This window comes from Dendrobates tinctorius, unplaced genomic scaffold, assembly GCF_039654945.1.
Source record: "Dendrobates tinctorius isolate UK_male_01 unplaced genomic scaffold, ASM3965494v1 ptg000085l, whole genome shotgun sequence".
Lineage (NCBI taxonomy): Eukaryota > Metazoa > Chordata > Amphibia > Anura > Dendrobatidae > Dendrobates > Dendrobates tinctorius.
Genome location: NW_027361753.1, coordinates 5,940,318 through 5,963,782, shown reverse-complemented (window position 1 = coordinate 5,963,782; position 23,465 = coordinate 5,940,318). Strand labels below are relative to the sequence as shown.

The following is a 23,465-nucleotide window of genomic DNA, read 5'->3' as shown; positions in this document are numbered from 1 at the left end:
TTTAACTGTCTTGTCATTTTCTCTCAGCTCACAGCTGCTCTCGTTTCCATGACAACTCCCTCAGCTGATTTCTCGCTGACTCACCAACCCCCTCTGCTGGCCAGAATTTATAAGGCAGCTCCCTTTTCTGACCTGCAGCAGGAATTGTGATTTAATCTATCTTACCTGGCTTGGGGGTCCCCCTTTCTGCCTCCAAGCATGACTTCACCTCTTAGAGGGAGGTAATGTCACTGTGACAACCGGACTCTGGGGTGTCACACAAGCCTTGCCACAGGACTTGGGATAAGAATGCAAACCAGAAACTCCATTTGCAGACACGTGTTTCAGGGTGTTGCCCCTCCACGGTGCAAAGCAGGAAATCTGATTTGGCTCGGTGGGAGGCCTTGGCACTCTATACAAGAAGAAACGTTTCCCCTTAAAGCCCCTTCAGAGGCCTCTCACCCAGCCAAATCCGATCTCCTGCTTTGCACTGAGGAAGGGCAACACCCTGAAACAAGTGTCTGCAAATGGAGTTTCTAGCTTAGCTTCTTATCCTTAGTCATGTGGCTTGGCTCGTTAAAGAGTCGATATTAACTTTTAGGGTTGCCAAGTTCTCTTCCTCTCTGGAGAGAATATTTGCATACCTTGTGTGACATCATTTATTTTGGTGACATCATGGTGCACAACCATGAATGCAAAAAAGGAGTCGAATGGCAAACGTTCCCAATAGAGTGGAGATGTGGAGCTGAACTTGGTGAAAACCTTGTTACGGAGCATCGTATTTTCTGTCTTTGGAGTAAAGCTTTGATCCACATTCTGCTCGCCACTCGCCGCATTCATCTTACTTTCGTGAATTAGACGTGAAGAACACAAAACATCATATAAAGCAACAAAGCGCTATTCCTGGATGTGACAGGTGTGCGTGGCGCTCGTTCCTTCCTGCGCCCTACTCTTTCAAGGCAAAGAAAAGAAAGAGTTGTCACATCCGTACTTCTGTAACATGCCCGGCCGCAGCGGCTGTCGCAACTTTGCACAATTATGCAAATTGCCTCTTCAAAGAGGAAGAGGACTAGAACTCTAGTGCCACCTATTGGAAGTAGCAATCCTAGAAGTCAAAATTGACCCTTTAACAAGCCTTGTTACATGACTTAGGATAAAAGCCAAGAGAGAATCTCAATTTGCAGACACTGTGTTTCGGGGTACTGCCCTTCCTCAGTACAAAGGGTGAGATCTGGTTTGGCTGTGAGAGAGGCGTCTGACCGATATCCAAGAAGTATCGTTTCTCCTTGCGGAGAATGACATGCTTTGCACAAATCACACATCATCGCTAACTAGGGGTCCGCATCACAGAAAGTTTTCTCTGTACTCCTTATTAGACACATAGAGTTAATATAAAGGGGGGTCTCCTCTGTTGGGATGCTGCTAACAGTGGCTCTCGCTTTGGAATACCACCCCCATTCTTTATACAGAAGGCTTGCTAACTCTTTTTGGGTGCGGCTCGGTCTCCGGTGGCTTTTCAGAGTCCTATATACCTGGCTGAAATCACGCAGCCAGTGTCTGATACAAGTTAGATCGGGCAGCTTGTATAAGATGTCAGGTTCCCTTTTTAAGTGTTTTTTCGTCTTGCGATATTTGTGGGCTTTTTTTTTATTTTTTCACCAAATTTTTCAAACTGGCGCGTTTTTCATGAATCTTATGCAAAATAATAATAAAAAAAGCTTTTTTAATTTTATCTTTTAACCTTTTTTTTGCTACTGTTTAGCTAAAAGAAAAGCTGCAAAATTTGATCAGAAATTTTCAGTGGCAGCTGATCTTTGGGACCCCAAGCAATCTCATATTCCTGACTTATTCTAAGGATAAGCCATCAATAGTAAAGTCTTGGACAACCTGCTATTTTTATTTTATATTTATTTTTTTTGCAAGCCTTTAATTTCAACTCTGTAGTTTACCTTATGGGACCCTACTGGACTAAATTAAAGTCCTATGGATTTTTCTGAAAGGTGATTCAGAGTCGCTGGTGTTAATAACCAAAGGAGCAGAAGTAAACTTGCTAAAAAAAAGTAAAGGATTTACATGTAGCCCTGCGAGTTTAGAGACATCACGCAGGATATAACAGCTGCAGCGCTAAAGTGCTGCTTAATCTTTTATGGAATACCTTTATTCGCCATCTAAAAGCCAATAGAGATCTAAGTGCCGGCGAGAAAGAGAGAGGTGAGACATGAGCTCACCGCCGAGCTACAAAGCAAAGTCTTAGATGATGTCTTCCAAGTCTCTCGTTCCACGGACAGACTTCAGACGGAGACTCGCGGCTTGTAAAGAAGTACCGCCGCCGTGCCACCGTTTCCAATCCAAAAGTACAAAACCTAGGAAAGCAGTGCGATTCTCAGAGGGTGGCGGGGGTTTATAGACTATAAAGAAGCCTGAGGGTAGAAAGTAGACTCTGACCTACATCTTACGAGGCCAGACGAAAACAGAATTAACGAGATGCATCAAGTACCATCTAAAGTAACCAATCCTCCATAGCAGGCCCCCTGCTGGGGCTGAAAAACAGAGGGGGGTAAGTAAAAAAACCAAACAATTCAGCTGAGGATGGAAAAGGGGTCATATAGAACAATGTATAACTGGAGCCATCACTTCTACACATTCACTGTAACTAGAGGAAAATGAGGCATTTTCTCATCTTTCAGCTTTAAAGGGAATCTGTCAGCAGGATTTCACCCCCCCGAACTATTTATATGAACCTATAGCTCTTTCAAAGACAAGTCCAGCAATACCTTTACATGGCCGGTGCGTTCCCCACTTACTGATAAATCAGCGTTTGAATTAATATGCAAATGTGGCTGAAGAGCTATGGTAGATCTGAAGCCTCTGTCACCCCAGCTCTATTCCCCACCCAGCGTCGTTGGCTCCTGCTTGACTGACTTCTTTGCCTTAAGTCACGCAGCATAGAGGCTGTCAGTCATGCAAGAAGAGGTAGCAGTAGGTAGGGAATAGAGCAAGAATGACAGAGGCTTCAGATCTACCATAGCTCTTCAGCCATATTTGCATATTAATCCAAATGCTGATTTCTAACGAGGGGGGAGGAACGGGTCGGCCATGTAAGGAATTGGCTTTGCAAGAGCTACATGTGCATAGAAATAGGGGTGTGAAATCCTTCTGTCAGATTTCCTTTTAATACTTGTCAGTTCGAGATCAATTTTTCATTCAACATTTCCATATCCAGGTTCAGACGTTGGGCTCCCATATACTCATATCTTTATACACTATAACATGTACGGCACATATCGCCCAACGCTCTGTAATAGTTACAGTAAAGGCCCCTTTACGTTTAGCGATGCACCAGCAATCCCGACCACGATACGACCCGGTCAGGATCGCTGGTGCACCGCTAAATGGTCGCTAGTGAGCTGCCACACAGGCAGATCTTACCAGCGATGCAGCAGCGGTCGTTACTTACCTTTCAGACGCGGCGATCCTGACGTCTTCCCGCCCGCATCCACGCCTCGCTCGTCGGCGCCAGCAGGAAGCGCCCGACGAGAAATGGAGCTGCATGATCTTGCGCGATCAGCGACAGACAGCGGGGGAGCCGGTCGGAGGTAAATATCACACATGACGCTGCTGCGTCACCAAATCGGTGATGCTTTAGCGTTATTGCTAGTGATATCGCTATGTGTAAAACCCCTTAAGGCCACGTTCACACATTCAGTATTTTACATCAGTATTTGTAAGCCAAAACCAGGAGTGGGTGATAAATCCAGAAGTGGTGACGTGTTTCTATTATACTTCCCTCCCGATTTTGACTTTTACAGTGCCTTGCAAAAGTATTCGGCCCCCTGTAACTTTTCAACTTTTTCCCACATATCATGCTTCAAACCTACAAATACCAAATGTAAATTTTTGGTGAAGAATCAACAACAAGTGGGACACAATTGTGAAGTAGAACGAAATTTGTTGGTTATTTTAAATTTTTGTGGAAATTCAAAAACTGAAAAGTGGGGCGTGCAATATTATTCAGCCCCTTTAACTTAATACTTTGTTGCGCCACCTTTTGCTGTGATTACAGCTGCAAGTCGCTTGGGGTATGTCTCTATCAGTTTTGTACATCGAGGGACTGAAATTCTTGCCCATTCTTCCTTGGCAAACAACTCGAGCTCAGTGAGGTTTGATGGAGATCGTTTGTGAACAGCAGTTTTCAGCTCTTTCCACAGATTCTCGATTGGATTCAGGTCTGAACTTTAACTTGGCCATTCTAACACCTGGATACGTTTATTTGTGAACCATTCCTTTGTAGATTTTGCTTTATGTTTGGGATCATTGTGTTGTTGGAAGACAAATCTCCGTCCCAGTCTCAGGTCTTTTGCAAACTCCAACAGGTTTTCTTCAAGAATGGTCCTGTATTTGGCTCCATCCATCTTCCCATCAATTTTAACCATCTTCCCTTTCCCTGCTGAAGAAAAGCAGGCCCAAACCATGATGCTACCACCACCATGTTTGACAGTGGGGATGGTGTGTTCAGGGTGATGAGCTGTGTTGCCTTTACGCCAAACATATCATTTGGCATTGTTGCCAAAAAGTTCAATTTTGGCTTCATCTGACCAGAGCACCTTCTTCCACATGTTTGGTGTGTCTCCCAGGTGGCTTGTTGCAAACTTTAAACGACACTCTTTATGGATATCTTTGAGAAATGGCTTTCTTCTTGCCAATCTTCCATAAAGGTCAGATTTGTGCAGTGTACGACTGATTGTTGTCCTATGGACAGACTGTCGCACCTCAGCTGTAGATCTCTGCAGTTCATTCAGAGTGATCATGGGCCTCTTGGCTGCATCTCTGATCAGTCTTCTCCTTGTTTGAGATGAAAGTTTAGAGGGATGGCCGGGTCTTGGTAGATTTGCAGTGGTATGATACTCCTTCCATTTCAAGATGATTGCTTGCACAGTGTTCCGTGGGATGTTTAACGTTTTGGAAATTTTGTATCCAAATCCGGCTTTAAACTTCTCCACAACAGTATCACAGACCTGCCTGTTGTGTTCCTTGGTCTTCATGATGCGCTCTGTGCATCAAACAGAACCCTGAGACTATCACAGAGCAGGTGCATTTATACGGAGACTTGATTACACACAGGTGGATTATATTTATCATCATTAGTCATTTAGGACAACATTGGATCATTCAGATATCCACAATGAACTTCTGGAGTGAGTTTGCTGCACTGAAAGTAAAGGGGCTGAATAATATTGCATGCCCCACTTTTCAGTTTTTGAATTTCCACACAAATTTAAAATAACCAATAAATTTAGTTCAACTTCACAATTGTGTCCCATTTGTTGATTCTTCACCAAAAATGTACATTTGGTATCTTTATGTTTGAAGTATGATATGTGGGAAAAGGTTAAAAAGTTCTAGGGGGCCGAATACTTTTGCAATGCACTGTACATGTAAAATACTGAACATGTTAACGTGGCCTAAATGATAAAGTAGCAATGCAACTGTGCCTTAGATGACCTCTATCATCCTTTCTCCTATGCTCTTATTCATTGTCTGCTACAGATGCCCTAATACATAGTCTGTTAAATGGAACCTGTCAGCAGGATTGTGCACAGTAACTACAGACAGTGTCAGGTCAGCGCCGTTATACTGATTACAATGATACCTGGTGATGAAATCCATTTTGTTGTTGTGTAATCTTTATTTTCAGTCTTGAGTTAATGATATGCTCGTGCTCCAGGGCGGCCTGTGTGGGGTCTTCATGTGGTGCTCTGATTAGGTATTTATATGGGTTCTGACAGGTCACTGATCCCTCAATTGTCTCCACTGAGATGCACTCTTTTATAGAGCTTGTAAGGGCTGCTCTGAAGCCAGCCGGATCTCTGAGGAACATATCAACACTACAGTACATGCACAAGTTTAGGGGAAAAAAAAAAGTTTGTGGGAGGAATTCTTTAAAGCAAACTCTTTTTAACTGTCCATATGGAATGTTTTGCAGCTATGGTCCCGATTACTGGGCGCTTCCATAGTCCTCATTACTGGGCGCTTCCATAGTCCTCATTGCTGGGCACTTCCATAGTCCCGATTACTGGACACTTCCATAGTCCCGATTACTGGACACTTCTATAGCTTTGATTCCTTAGCGCTTCCGTAGTCTCGATAGTTCAGATTACTGGATGCTTCCTAAGTGTTATGGTCGGCGGAACGCACCTAATAAAAATAATACCAGGTGCGTTCGCCGCCCGGGGTCCACCGTGCGTAGATGACAAGACCGCTGCTGGACAATGGCAGATACTCCAATGAGTGAAGTAGTGCGCTCGGGTTAACGTCACCCGAGCAGCTAATGCCGGCTCTGTTCACGCACAGAAAACCTTTTAACAAATAAATATAGAAACGCTGGCCTTGTTAAACGCACAAGGTAACCAGCGGGGGCATCGCAACCGCGAACGCCAGTGGACTGCTAAGCACAGCGCGGCAGAACTGCTAAGCGCAGGCGCGGCGGTAACTCACGCTGCTAGACGACGGTGCCGACAGGCAGACACCGACGGGCGCTAGTGCTAGGTGCAGTTGCACAGTGGCAAATAGCTAGCCACTACCTGGAGCTGACTATACACACTCTGTCACCACTCGTAATATCAGAGGGTAGGGGTTTCATAATAAGTCATCCACCAGAACATGCATCCATCACCATTCACACATAGCATAGTAGGTCTACACTAGCGCATGGCCGAGCCGCCATGCGGGCTTTTTATAGCCATGCGCTTCCGGGACCTTCCAGTAACCTGGGAAGAACCAATCAGATCCGACGCAGGACCTGGACATGTGACCCCTGCTCTCCACTGAGAGGACAAGTTGCGGGCATGCCCAGTAGCAGGGCACGAGGACTTAGCCTCTGGAGCGGTTCTCTGCAGAGCAGGTTGCGCTACCATTGCTGCACCAGAGGTGGCAGCAACATCCAGGCTCACAGAACGAGTCTGGGCAGAATGCCTGGCTCGCCGTGATTGCTGAGCAGGAGTCCGATCGGTCGGAGCGGAATGGGGGACCACCGGATGTCTGGCTCTGGATTCCCGCTGTCCAGCGTCAGGAATCCGACGCCTAACACTAAGTCCCAGTTACTGAGCGCCTCCATAGTCCCTATTATTGAGCGCCTCCATAGTCCCTATTATTGAGCGCCTCCATAGTCCCTATTATTGAGCGCCTCCATAGTCCCTATTACTGAGCGCCTCCGTAGTCCCGATTTACTGGGCGCCTCCGTAGTCGCGATTACTGGGCGCCTCCGTAGTGCCGATTACTGAGCGCTTCCATAGCTCTGATTGCTGGGAACATCCGCCTTCTTGAAGAAGGTACATGTCTGTGTCTGTTTGTCAGAGTTAATGGAAATCAACATATCTGGATACTCTTTACTCAAGGAGGAGAAATTCTAAGGAAAGGACAGTCCTAAATTATTATTGATCCGGGCTATTAAGAGTACTGTACAGAACCCAATATATCGGTTTAGTGTCAGAAGGTGTGAAACCCCTTGTTTATCCATATAGAAGGGAGTTAAAGAAGACCTTCCATTTGAGTCATTCCATGCCTGCCACATTCCTATGATGATGGGCATACTGGTTGGCACAGATTTTGATAGAATAGCCCGGTGGCTTCGTGTTTGCACTCCTTACTACCTTTTGTGTAATCTATTTGCTTTCCTCCTTTATCAGTAATGGTTTTATGTTGGTGTCTTTTCTCTTCCACAGCACATGAAGAAACATCCGTGTCGGCAGTGTGACAAGTCTTTCAGTTCATCCCACAGTCTATGCCGACACAACCGCATCAAACACAAAGGCATCCGCAAAGTTTACACGTGCCCGTAAGTATCGGGCCATTGAGCTTCCAAGTGACTCATAACTGTAGCGACTCCGTGGAGATTATATATAAGCCTTTTAGGATATTATTTGTATATACGATATCTCTAGGTACAAGCCCTGTGAAATATCCGACATATTAGGTTGGCATTTAGGCTACAGGTGACCGGGGCATCACAATAACCGGCCCCATATAAAATGTGTATGGAACACAGTGGAATATATATGCATGTACCTCAATGTGCAAAATTTTAGGCAGGTGTGATATAAATGCTGCAAAGTAAAACTGCTTTCAAAAATAGAAGTGTTAACCTTTTGGCGAAAAAAATTGCCTTCTGTTACAACCGAATATTTCACACTTTGACTCATCAGTCCAGAACCAGCTGCTGTCAATTTTATGCACATCAGTTCCTATATTTTCATGCATGGTTGAGTCACTTAATTTTGTTTCAATGTTGGATGTCTAGTTTTTGGCTACAATTCTTCCATGAAGACCTTTTCTGGCCAGAGTTCTCCGAACAGTAAATGTTAGTAGCTGTGTCCTACTGGTTTCTACCTGTTCTGAGTTGATGGCACTGCTTGACATCTTCCGATTTCAAAGGGAATTAAAGGGAACCTTTCCACAGGATTGCGCTCAGTAACCTACAGACAGTGTCAGGTCGGCGCTGTTGTACTGATTATAATGATTTCTTGGTGTCCTCAATACGGAAAAATACAGGCATATACTTATCCATTACGTAATACAATCAAGTAAGCATCTGATTGGCTGCAAATTTATTCTGCAGCAGAAAAACAACCACAAACATACAGCCACTGTCATTAAGAACCATCTCCAAACTAAAGAACAAGGAGTCCTGGAAGTGATGACTAGCCACACAGAGTCTGATCTCACATCATCCCCGTCTAGCTGGGATTACATGAAGAGACAGAAGGATTTACACAAGCGACATCCACAGAAGATCTGTGGTCAGTTCTCCAAGATGTTTGGAATAACCTTCCAACCAAGTTCTTTAACATTTATATTTTTAAAAGCATCCTTAATATGCAGCATATTTTCCAGACAGGCCAAATACTATTTTACAAAGCTACCTCTTTACTCTTCATAATCCTGGTTACATGATCCAATTGTTGCTGCTTTGTAGTCACCACTAGAGGGAGCTCTAATTGTCTTATCCTATGACGGAAGTTTCTAGATATATTACATTTTTATTATTGGGTAATCTATGCACGCTCTTCTGCACAGGCATTGTCCTGATTCTTTCACCACGCGTCTAATGCTAGAAAAACACAACCGGCTCATGCACGGCATTAATGAATGTGAAGTGAAAGCTGAGGAAGATGAATCGGAAGAAGAAAAGTCTGTGGAAATGTCAGACGACAAAGAAGACTCAGAGGTAGGATATACAAAGGGCATATTCTATTAATACACAGCAGCCGGATCAGCGGGAGGGAAAAAGTCATATCCAGTGTTCATGCTGATTCTAATATACAATCCTCAACCCTGGAATTCCAACACCAAGAAGGAAAAGTCATGGAGTTATGGAGACACGTGTTGCTAATCGGCAAATGAGGAAAAAAATGGAAACAAAATTTTTTATTCGCTTTGGAGTATGAACCACGTGCAGAAATTGCTGCGCTTTGAGCCTCGGCTGCTATGGTTGTTGGAGGAAGGTTCTGCCAATGAATGTACTTGGGCAAATCATCAAGATCAGCTGCTGGCAGCTCCTCACCGACCAATGACATCCCAGATGTGTTCGAGCACGTTTAGGCCACGTAGGCTGCTCACAGTAGAATGAGCAACATTTGGCCTGGTGTTGTCATGTTGAATAATGGCTCCTGGGACACTTTTTCAAAATGTCTGTTCTACTAGTTCCACCACCAAATCAATGTAATGCCGAGCTGTTGGTGCACCTGGAATGGAGTTGGAGTGTATGCCTACCATACATTATGCCGCCGTGCACCATAATCCCTGGCTTAGGACTGGTGTGATGTTCCCTCGTGAAGGCCTCTTCATAGCATTGCCCACTTGTTGTCGTCGGATTGTAAGAATAGCGCGCAGTGATCTATTCTGTACATCAAATGAAATTAGATGTCACATACCAAGCATAAGGGATCAATCTACAACTGCACAAACCATCAGATGGCATTGGCACAACATTAGGTTACAGATACAGGTGTCCACTGACCTCTCACCGCCGCTCTTAATATTTATTATGGTGCTGAGCAAGACGGGAATGGAGGTTTGTCCACTTCAGCTATCATCGCATCCAAGACAAAAGCGGGACTCCTGACCGGAGATTGGTCTGGACCCCATGTGGGTGACACCATGAAGTGACCTTCACCAGAAAATGTGAGTGTGTCCCAGGAATCATTTTTTCAATATGACAACTCCAGGCCACATGTTGTTTGTGCTACTGTGAGCAGCTTGCATGGCCTAAACGTGCTCCCAAGTCTGCAGCGTCTCCGAACTTGTCTCCCATCGAGCACATCTGGGACGTCATTGGTCGGTGATTACTAGGGTGACCGGATCTCATATGGGGGGGAAAAAATGTCAGAATCTTGTTCGTCTGGACCCCACAAAACGATTCCCCTTTCCAGATATTGAGATAGCCAAAATTTGAGCTCGATCAAACGACGTTAACCCGTGCCGCTCGTCGCTCAAAGTTTGAAAAAAATCCAAATTGAGGTATTTTAAGATTTAGGTATTTTGCATAGTCTGTTAGACTATAAAGAATGTGACAACAACATTGCAGAAATAGCCCTGACCAAATTTTCGAACCATTTGTGGTATTTGAATGCAGAGTTGGTGGGATTATCGTTTTTTGATCCCACCATTACAGACAATGAAAAGTTGTTAATGGCTAATAAATTGCTCAGTAGCACAGATGAACCATCAGAGCACGCTAACCTACATGAGTTGATAATTTTACATAGTTATCTAATCTATTCTAGAGCTTTTGTTAAAGTAGTTTTTGAAACGTCAGAATATAATGCTCGGCATTTGCTTACAACTTGCAGGACATATTGCTTTTGTTCTTCATCTTTTATCAGAAGGTCGTTAAAGTCGGTTACTTCCTACCTCTTTTAATTTTTCTTTCCTAACTTTTGGATTTACAACCCTAGCGTGCTCTGATGGTTCATCTGTGCTACTGAGCAATTTATTAGCCATTAACAACTTTTCACTGTCTGTAATGGTGGGATCAAAAAACGATAATCCCACCAACTCTGCATTCAAATACCACAAATGGTTCGAAAATTTGGTCAGGGCTATTTCTGCAATGTTGTTGTCACATTCTTTATAGTCTAACAGACTATGCAAAATACCTAAATCTTAAAATACCTCAATTTGGATTTTTTCAAACTTTGAGCGACGAGCGGCACGGGTTAACGTCGTTTGATCGAGCTCAAATTTTGGCTATCTCAATATCTGGAAAGGGGAATCGTTTTGTGGGGTCCAGACGAACAAGATTCTGACATCGATTTTTTGCGGTCACCCTAGTGATTACACAGGAGCTGCCAGCAGCAGATCTTGATGATTTGCCCAAGTGCATTCAGCGGCAGAACCTTCCTCAGACGACCATTAATAACCTCACTGATAGCAGCCGAGGCTGTAAGTGCCGGGATTTCTGCACGTGGTTCATACTGCAGACTGAATCAATGCAGATGTTTGGAAATTTTACTTCCATCTTTCCATCATTTGCAGAGCAGTAACACAGCTATCCATCCTGTGATTTCATCATTCCACCACTTCTCCTTCTTGGTGCTGTAGTTTCAGTGTTGAAGAGTGCATTTCCTTTGTACAGGATACGTTCTAATCCTAGTTTATAATCTTTGCTTTTTTTTATTCCTCTTTTCATGTGACTTTTTCCTTCTCTTTTCATTCTTCCTTCCGTTCCTCCTTACCATACCCTCTTTTTATACTTCTACTCTTTCCTTTTCTTCCATTTATTTCCATCATTTATTTCTCTTTCTTAGTTCCCAGTGATTTCCCATTTGTCTCCCATTTATTGATTTTCCTCCTCTTAATTTTTTTTCCTTCTTTCTTTCTTGATTAATAATAATAATAATTATTGATATAGCACCAACATGTTTTGCAGCAATGCACAATTTTCCTTCTCGCTTCCTCTGTTTTCCAATTTACTCATTTTATTCGCTTAGATAATGCTATCATATTCCACATCGCTGTACAGACATTATCACTGCCAATATTTTGCTTTCTTTCTTTCTTTCTTTCTTTCTTTCGCTTTCTTTCTTTTTCTTTCTTTCTTTCTTTTTCTTTCTTTCTTTCTTTCTTTTTTCTTTCTTTCTTTCTTTCTTTCTTTCTCTTTCTTTTTCTTTTTCTTTCTTTCTCTTTCTTTTTCTTTTTCTTTCTTTCTTTCTTTCTTTCTTTCTCTTTCTTTTTCTTTCTTTCTTTCTCTTTCTTTTTCTTTTTCTTTCTTTCTTTCTTTCTTTCTCTTTCTTTTTCTTTTTCTTTCTTTCTTTCTTTCTTTCTTTCTTTCTCTTTCTTTTTCTTTTTCTTTCTTTCTTTCTTTCTTTTTCTCTTTCTCTTTCCCCCTTTATTTCCCTTCTTTCTCTTTCCCCCTTTATTTCCCTTCTTTCTCTTTCCCCTCCTTCTTTATTTTCTTTCTTTCTTTCTTTCTCTTTCCCCCTTTATTTCCCCTCCTTTCTTTCTTTCTTTTTCTTTCTTTCTTTCTCTTTCTTTCTTTCTCTTTCCCCTCCTTCTTTATTTTCTTTTTCTTTCTTTCTTTCTTTCTTTCTTTCTTTCTTTTTCTTTCTTTCTCTTTCTTTTTCTTTCTTTCTCTTTCTTTTTCTTTCTTTTTCTTTCTTTCTCTTTCTTTTTCTTTCTTTCTTTCTTTCTTTCTTTCTCTTTCTTTTTCTTTCTTTCTTTCTTTCTTTCTTTCTTTCTTTCTTTCTCTTTCTCTTTCTCTTTCTCTTTCCCCCTTTCTCTTTCCCCCTTTATTTCCCTTCTTTCTTTCTTTCTCTTTCCCCCTTTATTTCCCTTCTTTCTCTTTCCCCTCCTTCTTTATTTTCTTTCTTTCTTTCTTTCTTTCTTTCTTTCTTTCTTTCTTTCTTTCTTTCTTTCTCTTTCCCCCTTTATTTCCCCTCCTTCTTTCTTTCTTTCTTTCTTTCTTTCTTTCTTTCTTTCTTTCTTTCTTTCTTTCTTTCTTTCTTTCTCTTTCCCCCTTTATTTCCCCTCCTTCTTTCTTTCTTTCTTTCTTTTTTTCTCCTTCCTTCCATTCTTGTATTTCCTCTTTCTTTGTTTCTTCCCTGCTGATGTGAATATTATGTGCAGCACAGCGAAACATCTTCCCGTTGCTTCCCCCTTTCCTCTCTTTTCTTACTTTTTTGTCCACTCCTTTTTTATGCCTAAGATTTCCCCTTTCCGCCTTCATCCTTTCCTTCCCTTTCTACACCTTGTCTTTTCTTCCTATCACTTTTTTCCTTGCTTCTTTCCCTCTGTTCCCCTCCTTCTGTGATTGATCATAACCTATAACACTATATAATATGTTTCCGTCGTATTCAATGGAAAATAAACCCTTGATTTTGATCTCATTAGGAGCAGACACCTAAGCGGAAGCTGGAAGAGCCGGTTATGGAGTTCCGATCGTCAAGAGGAGCAATTACCCAACCCCTGAAGAAACTCAAGATCAACGTCTTCAAGGTCCACAAGTGCGCGGTCTGTGGCTTCACAACCGAAAACCTTCTCCAGTTCCACGAACACATCCCTCAACACAAGTCCGATGGCTCCTCTTATCAGTGCCAAGAATGCGGCCTTTGCTACACCTCTCACGTCTCCCTTTCCAGGCACCTCTTCATCGTTCACAAGCTTAAGGAACCTCAAGGATCCACCAAGCAGAATGGATCAGGAGAGGACAATCAACAGGAAAACAAACTGAGCATTGGGAACCTGGCAGCCGATAATGTATCCTCGGGCAAGACGTGTAAAGTCTGTTCTAAGACCTTCGAAACCGAAGCCGCATTAAACACCCACATGAGGACTCACGGGATGGCTTTCATTAAGTCGAAAAGGATGACCTCCACCGAGAAGTGATGAGACCACCGCTCCTTAACTGAGGAACTATGGTGAACGTTCTCTGATCAAATCGAGGCGTTTCATAGTGTTTTACTTGTGGAAAAACAGAACAATTACAAGGATCGATTCGAAAGAAGGAAAAAAAAATAATTTGTGGCAATATTTAGTTGTATCTTACCGGCGTTTCTGATCCCTTCACACCACACGACGATAGCAGTATTCATGTAAAGCAGATGTAAATAGTGAAGAATTTTTGATACTCTGTGACTATATCGATGTAGATTTTTTTTTTTTTTTTTTTTTAATATATGTGATATCTCCTAGATGAGAAGGATATTTATCCCCCTGCCAGTCTGCTTTCCGTGATAGATGAATATTGGCAGTGTAACGGAAGTACGGGTATGTGCTGCCGAGGCTATTTCTGAATGCTTCAGAAGGAATATAGAAGGGACAAAGTTATATATAATTATATACATGCCAGGACTAGAGATACAGGGCAAAGAATACGGATAATGGGATCATGGGAAGACATTGCTGGATCCAGTGGGGAGAGGGAGCTGTCACTTTTCTAGTTTTGAACCAGTATTTGCTCGTCATCCCGATAGAATAATGTGCTGCTCTTTGGTGCTCCGGCGGAATGGCGCCATATTTTTTTATAATTTTTTTTATATATATTATTTTTTGTAATTTTCCAGATGTATAATTTAATTAGCATCGACACAAGTAACCAGCGCACTCGCAATCTGGTTTGAAAGTAATTGCAAAAACCTTGGGCTGAAAAACAAAAATGTTTTAGGCCGGGTGGTCTCCTGGTGCTTGAGTTGAACATTAGGAGGTTATGTCAGGTGATTGTATGGGGTACATCAATTATGGGCATAGCTGTGGTACATAAGGAAGAAGCAGCTGTACCCTAGTGGGGGGCAGAAGCCCCCAGATCCCTCACTGTTAGAGGGTTATTCCCTAAATGTTGTATGGAGACCCCTTGCCGATCAATGGAGGTCTTACCAATCCCGAAAATAAGGCAAAGAATGCCGGCTATAAGGGCGTGCTGGGAGTTATATTTTTCGCAGAAGCTCACAAGCAAAATATTGTGGCAACCATTGATCTGTACGGTTTAAAAAGTTTGTAAAGTTCAAAGATGTATTTTTTCGGGGAGGACTGTATTCGTTTTAATAATTCCCTTCCTCTCTCACCTTCACGACTATGAAATCTTCGCAGTGCATTTTTAGTAACACTGTCGGTCCGACCACCATTACGGATGAGGCTTTCCAAGATCTCAATCACACTCTGTGGATAATATATTTGATAGGTTCCTGCTAATACACCGTTTGCACCCACAGCATTTCCACAACGAAATCTGCAACATAATCCTCGCCATCTTCCAATTAAGCTGTGGAATTTCCGCTGTGGAAGATCATCATCCTATCCGACTTTTGACAACGAACCCCTAAATTATATTCACCCCACCATTTCTGCCTAATGGCATAGGAAAGCTACTACAAATATTCATTCCCGAACAAAATACATAAGTCAACGTGTGGCCAACCGAGGTGATTCAAAATGACCAGCATTTTAATGTTAATTTTTTAAAATTGAATTTTAATTTTTTATATATTGATTATGCCACTTTAGTCCATTGACCAGTCCTTTCCGGTGTGTCTCATTCTTCTTTAAAAGGGAAATTGTAGCTAAACATGTCCTTAAAGGGTATGTCCACTTTTTTCAACTAATGTTTCTGTATCGCTTCAATATGTTTATTTAATAAACTTAACAGTACAAATAAACAGTACAAGGTTTTTAATAAACACTCTTCACTGATATATATATATAAAGCTGAGTGTATGTGTGTATGTATCAAGCCATGCCCACTCCACATAGCCCTGCCCACTGGCGGCTGGAGAGCGGAGCTGCGAGAGAGAGAGTGGGACACGGATGAAGACCGGGGCTGCGGAGGGATAGAGCGGGACGGCGCGTTGAGAGCGGGGCTGTGGAGGGAGAGCGAGACACGGATGGAGAGTCGGGCTGCAGAGGGATAGAACGGGATGGCGCATGGAGAGTGGGGCTGCAGAGTGAGTGGGACGACGGGTGGAAAGCGGGGATGCGGAAGGAGAGAGCGTGATGGCGGGTAGAGAGCGGGGCTGTTAAGGGAGAGAGCGGGACCCACAGTTAGTTAATATTCCCGGGCAACACTGGGCTCTTCAGCTAGTATAATATATATCAATATGTGTGTGTATATATATAATCAGCAGATAGTGTTTATTCAAAACCTTCTACTCTTTTGAGTATGCAGCTTCTATGCAAATTCATGTGTCTCAATGACAGACTGCAAACAAACTTTGAGCAGTCTGATCTTGCAGCCGTACGCTTTTCAGACCTGTCCTGGATATGGAGCAGGTGGAAAGGCATTTTTAAGGCAGGACCTAACTACTAAGTTGCATTTGCAGCTTGTAACCCATAAAGATACCTGGGTCTGCAGAGGAACTGTATACACAAAGCGACAATCTATTTAATCACAGTGAAATTGGTTGCAATATTTAGTGATACCCTTAAACATCCCATATGCATCTCTAATGTCCATGTTCAATGTGCGTGCAGTGAAATACCTAAAGTATCTGTAACATTTGGCCTTTTTTTTGTTTTACCTCTGTTGTCAGATATCTGCTCCAAAGTACAGGAAAAAGTCAGGCGTTCAGATTATAGGAACCATAGAATCATCCAGTATGTACATAGGGGATGTCTGGAGGACATTTTCTGTGTTTTATTTCTTGGAATGGATTTTTGTAAAAAAATTTCTAAAATGTTAAAGGTCTATTCTGATAAAGAACCCTTCTGACAAACCCTTACCTACTGTACAACAAGACCTGTGGGCTTATCACAAGATCATTGTGGGTCTGGCAGTTGAAATCCCTAATGATCGGCGCTCCTTGCCTTGGAGGTGACCACACATCCCTCCCACAGTGGCCTCTGCAGGTGAAATGTGGTATTACAATGCTCCTATCCAAATTAATGGGGAACTGAGTACTCCAAAATAGTAGCCACTCTTTGCTGTTGGTTTTGGTTAATATAGGTGGTCTACACCCCCTTTTTTACATATTGAAGACATTTTGGCCACCTTCACGCACAAAAATGACGGCCATCAATATAGAAGACAGTAGGAAAGCATTTATTTTGTGTAAATTCCAAATGACCATAACACTCAACCCTAGAAGTCCAAATGACTGGAGCTCCAACTAGTGACATACTGAGTAATGCAAAAGAACAGGCACATTCATGGAGGGGCGATTCACTACAATGGGGCTCGTAGGCACTTTAAAAATTACTGGAATACCCCTTTAAACTCCCAGTGTGTTATCTCTGCATCCAACGCTGCAAAATGTCCTACCTTTATCAGAAAGACCTCATACTGATGATTCAAAGGCTCTGCATCGCCTTCCTATAAGGGCTCATTCACACGACTGATTTTCATGTACGAGCGCAATTTGTGTTTTCACGGACAGCACCTAATCTATGGGGCCACTCACGTGTCTGGGATTTTTCACGGGAAATTGCGTGGACATGTCCGATTTTTGTTCTGAGGGTCGGATCACAATCATCAATGGGTCCGTGCAAAAAATCGAACCGCACTTCGGGTACGATCTGATTTTCACAGACTCTCAGGAATGAGAAGATGGAGAAACAGATGACGCTCGAATCTCTCTGTGCTGAAATTCTGATCAGAATAATCGGTCCTTTTTTTGGAAGTGGAAAAATCGGACGTAGGAATGATCCCAAAGGCTGCATTTGCACATAGGATCATTGTGGCAAAAAGAGTTGTACACTGCAACAAAAGCACAACGCGACCACACAGCCTGTGTCTATGTTCATGCATTTTTTTTTATTATTTGTCCTTTGACGTGGATCCACTCTCTAATCCTATTCATTTCTATACGAAATACACTTTCTTTATTCTACCTGGGGAAAAAAAAAATATAAAAGTACAAGTCACTTTTTTGAAGCAGATTCTGATAGAAACTTTTCCAAACTAGGCACTGTCCAATCAAAACCTTCTGGGAATAAACTCTTCCAAAACTCTTCAAAACTCCTCCCAAAAAACTCCCCAGAAAAGAAGTGTTTCCTGAAGCACTTGAAAAACTAGGTGTGAATGTCGCCTTATGGTGTCCAACCACCAACAAGGTTACAAGGTTCTTTTTCTCATTTGCACAGTTACTTGTGAAGTTGCTCTAACTTATTTCAAGGTGTGTTCTTGGTGGGGCGGGGGCACCGACATGTGCGGTATTTTCCTTTTCCTGTTTTTCTTTTCTACCTGTCGTACCTCTGTCTCCGTTTTGTATCCTTTTCTATCTCTGTACCGTGTGTATATACCAGCGGTGCATGCTTCCGTCCCGTGCTCGTCCCGTCTTGCTGCTGTTCTCCGCCTGTACATTCGGTGTCTTTACAAAACGTATTGAAGATATTTCACATGTAAATAAACATGGAGTATTTGACTCGGTAAAAGTGGTATTTTTTGTCATTGGAGGCGACCGGTCAGTGACACGGAGAGTGACGGTAATATGGTGGAGATTTTGGTTGTGCGCGTTGCTGCATTTGCGTCACGAAGAAGGGAAACCTGAGCCGCTTCCTATTCACAGGTAAAGCCGGGAGGTAATTGATTTTTTGATGCAGAATGATTTTAGCTTTCGCTCCACAGCTGCTTTGGAAAACATGAATAGTCCCTGTGATTAGTCGCTGACGCCGCGACCATGAGATCTATAAAAGCCGAACTCCAGGAAATCGCCGCACTCTGCGCCATGTTCACACACGGGATCCTCGCACTGATTTATGGCCTCGCTGCCATCTCCGCAGCTCCGGCAAATCTGTCCGCAAAGTGCTTAAAGGACACAATGGATTATATGTCCGACCTGAACTCTGCGGAGCCCAAAATCTACGCCAGGCTCAGTAAGTACAACTGCTCGCTTTCCCCTATGCCAGCCTCACTAAGTACCACTGCTCGCTTTATCCTATGCCAGGCTCAGTAAGTACAACTGCTCGCTTTCCCCTATGCCAGGCTCAGTAAGTACAATTGCTCGCTTTTCCCTATACCAGGCTCAGTAAGCGCAACTGCTCGCTTTCCCCTATGCCAGCCTCACTAAGTACCACTGCTCGCTTTATCCTATGCCAGGCTCAGTAAGTACAACTGCTCGCTTTCCCCTATGCCAGGCTCAGTAAGTACAATTGCTCGCTTTTCCCTATACCAGGCTCAGTAAGCGCAACTGCTCGCTTTCCCCTATGCCAGGCTCAGTAATTACAGCTGCTCGCTTTCCCCTATGCCAGACTCAGTAAGTACAACTTCTCACTTTCTCCTATGCCAGGCTCAGTAAGTACAACAGCTCGCTTTCCCCTATGCCAGGCTCAGTAAGTACAACTGCTTGCTTTCCCCTATGCCAGGCTCACTAAGTACCACTGCTCGCTTTCCCCTATGCCAGGCTCAGTAAGTACAACTGCTCGCTTTTCCCTATGCCAGGCTCAGTAAGTACAACTGCTCGCTTTCTCCTATGCCAGGCTCAGTAAGTACAACAGCTCGCTTTCCCCTATGCCAGGCTCAGTAAGTACAACTGCTCGCTTTCCCCTATACCAGGCTCAGTAAGTACAACTGCTTGCTTTCCCCTATGCCAGGCTAAGTAAGTACAACTGCTCGCTTTCCCCTATGCCAGGCTCAGTAAGTGCAACTGCTCGCTTTCTCCTATGCCAGGCTCAGTAAGTGCAACTGCTCGCTTTCCCCTATGCCAGGCTCAGTAAGTACAACTGCTCGCTTTCTCCTATGCCAGGCTCAGTAAGTACAACAGCTCGCTTTCCCCTATGCCAGGCTCAGTAAGTACAACTGCTCGCTTTCCCCTATGCCAGGCTCAGTAAGTACAACAGCTCGCTTTCCCCTATGCCAGGCTAAGTACAACTGCTCGCTTTCCCCTATGCCAGGCTCAGTAAGTACAACTGCTCGCTTTCTCCTATGCCAGGCTCAGTAAGTGCAACTGCTCGCTTTCCCCTATGCCAGGCTCAGTAAGTGCAACTGCTCGCTTTCCCCTATGCCAGGCTCAGTAAGTACAACTGCTCGCTTTCCCCTATGCCAGGCTCAGTAAGTACAACTGCTCGCTTTCTCCTATGCCAGGCTCAGTAAGTGCAACTGCTCGCTTTCCCCTATGCCAGGCTCAGTAAGTACAACTGCTCGCTTTCCCCTATGCCAGGCTCAGTAAGTACAACTGCTTGCTTTCCCCTATGCCAGGCTCAGTAAGTACAACAGATCGCTTTCCCCTAAGCCAGGCTAAGTAAGTACAACTGCTCGCTTTCCCCTATGCCAGGCTCAGTAAGTACAACTGCTCGCTTTCTCCTATGCCAGGCTCAGTAAGTGCAACTGCTCGCTTTCCCCTATGCCAGGCTCAGTAAGTACAACTGCTCGCTTTCTCCTATGCCAGGCTCAGTAAGTACCACTGCTCGCTTTCTCCTATGCCAGGCTCTGTGTCATGGTTAGGACATGGTTAATGTCCTATTCTCATAGGGTAAACTTTTGCCAGTCTCTCTTTGGATCTGGGAGGGGTATTTATACTCACTCCAGACTTGCATTCTCTGTCAGTTATACTGCTGTTCTTGTGTGTCTGACCAACCCCCCTGGTGTGCGTGTATTCTGCATTGCTTGTTTGATTCCCGTGTATGACCCGGCCTGTTCCCTCACTCTGTACTCTGTCTCTCGTTTTGGTATTATTGTCTTTTCTGGTTCTGATCTCCTGGCTTGGCTATTGTTACTCCATTGCAGTTTGTCCCTATTGTACCGTCCATTGCCCGTTCTGGTTTTCTGATCTATTGCTACGTCCTGACTATTCGCTCTGTCTAACCCTTTGGTACTGTCCTGCAATCTCGTGCTTTGACCCGGCTTGATCTGGTTTCTGTCTCTGTCTATGCCACTTGGTAACATTGTACTGTAGTTACCTTTCTAGGAGTTTCCCTGCAGCTCCTAGCTCCGTGGAGCTTAGGCCATGCCCCCAGCAGTCACGTGATTCAGGTCCTGGAGCACGCATCGTCACCACTACTGCCTGCTCCACAGGTATCTTTGAGCACTGTTTTTGTACTCAGGACACGTGCACTGGCTCAGTGAGCAAGTGCAGTGCGGTGTTCCTGACACTCAGTAAGTACAACAGCTCGCTTTCCCCTATGCCAGGCTCAGTAAGTTTGCAGAGCATTTTTCCTCAAAGTGGCAAAATTCGGTCACAGTTTGGTAAATGATCGCATTTCCACTAATGATTTTGTGATGACTTTTGACTAGGATAGCGGTGCTGTATAATGACAGGTGAGGATGTGTTTGATAAGGAGAGGGGTGTGGAGAGGTCAGAGGAGCTGCGGAGTATATATTTTTTTTTTCATTATTTTTTCTTTAATAACTTTGTGTGTTGATTCCGGCAACCAATCGCAGAAACCATCCACAATGTAATGACACAAGGTCTTCTGTGACTGGCTGCTGAAGTCACATGTCCCTCTTGATATAAAAAGCGGACATCTTGTTTTGCTGTCGCCATTTTCTTAGTGTCACAGTGCAGAGAAGCTGCTCTTGATAGTGCTGCTGAAAGTGAACTTGTCAGCTACATAGGACCCTGTACTGTATGAACAGGGGTGAACCTAACCTCTCTGCTGCCTGAGGCGAACTGCAAAATGACACCCCCCCCGCACACAAAGTAAACTTTTATATCTATATTGTAAAACTGAGTACAATAGTGGACATTTTGATTTAGATAAATAGAAAAAAAAGGTGTCCAAACACAAGGATGTCAGCGCCATCACACGCACATACGAGAACAACACAGAAGTATCCAGGACAAGGGTCATTAATGGCAATAAAAGGCCTGGCACAGGGCCGGACTGGGACAAAAATGCAGCCCTGCCACACAAATCCCACCAGCCCACAAACTATAACACTCATCAGCCCCGATCAGTGAATTTTTGCTATACTTTGTCATCTCCTCATCACTCTCTTAAAGAAGTTATTTGAAGAGCCACATGTGAATGGCGCCACTGTGTGTATGATTGACCACAACTCCATTTACATGGTGCTCTTCAAAGCTACGTTTCCCAGGATCATGGGGGTCCCAGCGGTCAGATCCACAACAAACAGAAAGTCATCCCCTATCCCCACATAATGCTCCATACAGTATTATGGGCCTCATATATTACTGCATACAGTATTATGGGCCCCATATAATGCTCCATACAGTATATTGGGCCCCATATATTACTTCATACAGCATAATGGGCCCCATATATTACTTTATACAGTATAATGGGCACCATATATTACTTCATACAGCATAATGGGCCCCATATAATTCTTCTCACCATACCACGCTGCTCTGGTCTCCTCAGTGTATTCTGATCCTCCGCACTGCTTGGCACAGGGACATCATTAACTTTACATATATAAATGTCCACTTGGACTGATAGTAATAGTGATTTGTTTGTACCCTGTTGTCTGGGGCTGGCCCACTTTATGGGGGTGCTCAGGGCATATGATTATACACCAGTAAAAAGTATGAAAGGCTCAATGTGACCAGTGCCACCTAGTTTCCTACCCCTTTTATTCTACCGGTACTGTGGGCACACTGACTGGTTGGTACTGAGGAAAATAAAGAGAGAACAGAGAGAAAAAAGAAAACCGAGAGAGAAAGAAAGAAGAGAGAGAGAAAGAAAGGGGAAAGAAAGAAGAGAGAAAGAGGGGAAAGAAAGAAAAAGGAGAGCAAAAGAAAGAGGGGACAGAAAAAAGAACAGAAAGAAAGAGGGGACAGAAAGAAAGAACAGAGAGGGATAGAGAAAGAAAGAGGGGAAAGAAAGAACGAACAGAGAGAGAAAAAGAAAGAGGGGAAAGAAAGAACAGAGAGAAAGAAAGAGGGGAAAGAAAGGGGAAAGAAAGAACAGAGAAAGAAAGAAGGAGGGGACATAAAAAAAGAAAGGGGGAAAAAAAGAAGAGAGAAAGAAAGAGGGGAAGAAAGAACACAGAGAGAGAGAATGAGGGGAAAGAAAGAACAGAGAAAGAAAGGTAGAACAGAGAGAGAGAAAGATTAGAGAGAGAAAGAAAAAGATTACAGAGAGAAAGAAAGGGGAAAGAGAGAGAAAGAACAGAGCGAAAGAAAGAACAGAGAAGGAGGGGAAAGATAGAACAGAGAACTAGAAAGAGGGGAAAGAAAAGAGAGAAAAAGAAAGGGGAAAGAAAGAACAGAGAGAAAGAAAGTGTGGACAGAAAAAAAACACAGAGAAAACAAAGAGGAGAAAGAAAAGAGAGGGAGAGAGAAAGAGAGGGGAAATAAATAAAAAACAGAGCGAAAGAAAGAGGGGAAAGAGAACAGAGAGAGAGAAAGAAATAGAGGAAAGAAAGAACAGAGAAAGAGAAAGAAAGATGGGAAAGAGAGAACAGAGAGAAAGAACAGAGAGAGAGGAAAGAAAGAGAGAAGAGAGAGCGAAAGAGAGAATGAGGGGAAAGAAAGAGAATAGAGAAAGAAAGAACAGGGAAAGAGAAAGAACTGAGAGAGAAAGGAAGAACCGAGAAAGAAAGAAAAAGAGGGAGAAAGAAAGATTAGAGAGAGAAATAAAGAGGGGAAAGAAAGAACAGA

General features: G+C 43.4%; 1 protein-coding gene across 3 annotated transcripts in view; it reads left to right on the top strand.

The window, feature by feature from the left end:
- Window positions 1-15,626, top strand: part of ZNF532 (zinc finger protein 532) — an 80,696-nt gene extending 65,070 nt beyond the window's left edge. For all 3 annotated transcript variants that reach the window (XM_073584797.1, XM_073584798.1, XM_073584799.1), the window contains exons 8-10: window positions 7,701-7,813; window positions 9,052-9,202; window positions 13,366-15,626. In XM_073584797.1, coding sequence (XP_073440898.1) covers window positions 7,701-7,813; window positions 9,052-9,202; window positions 13,366-13,860 — 759 coding nt within the window. In that variant the 3' untranslated portion in view covers window positions 13,861-15,626. The remainder of the gene's footprint in view (window positions 1-7,700; window positions 7,814-9,051; window positions 9,203-13,365) is intronic.
- The last annotated feature ends 7,839 nt before the right edge of the window (window positions 15,627-23,465 follow it).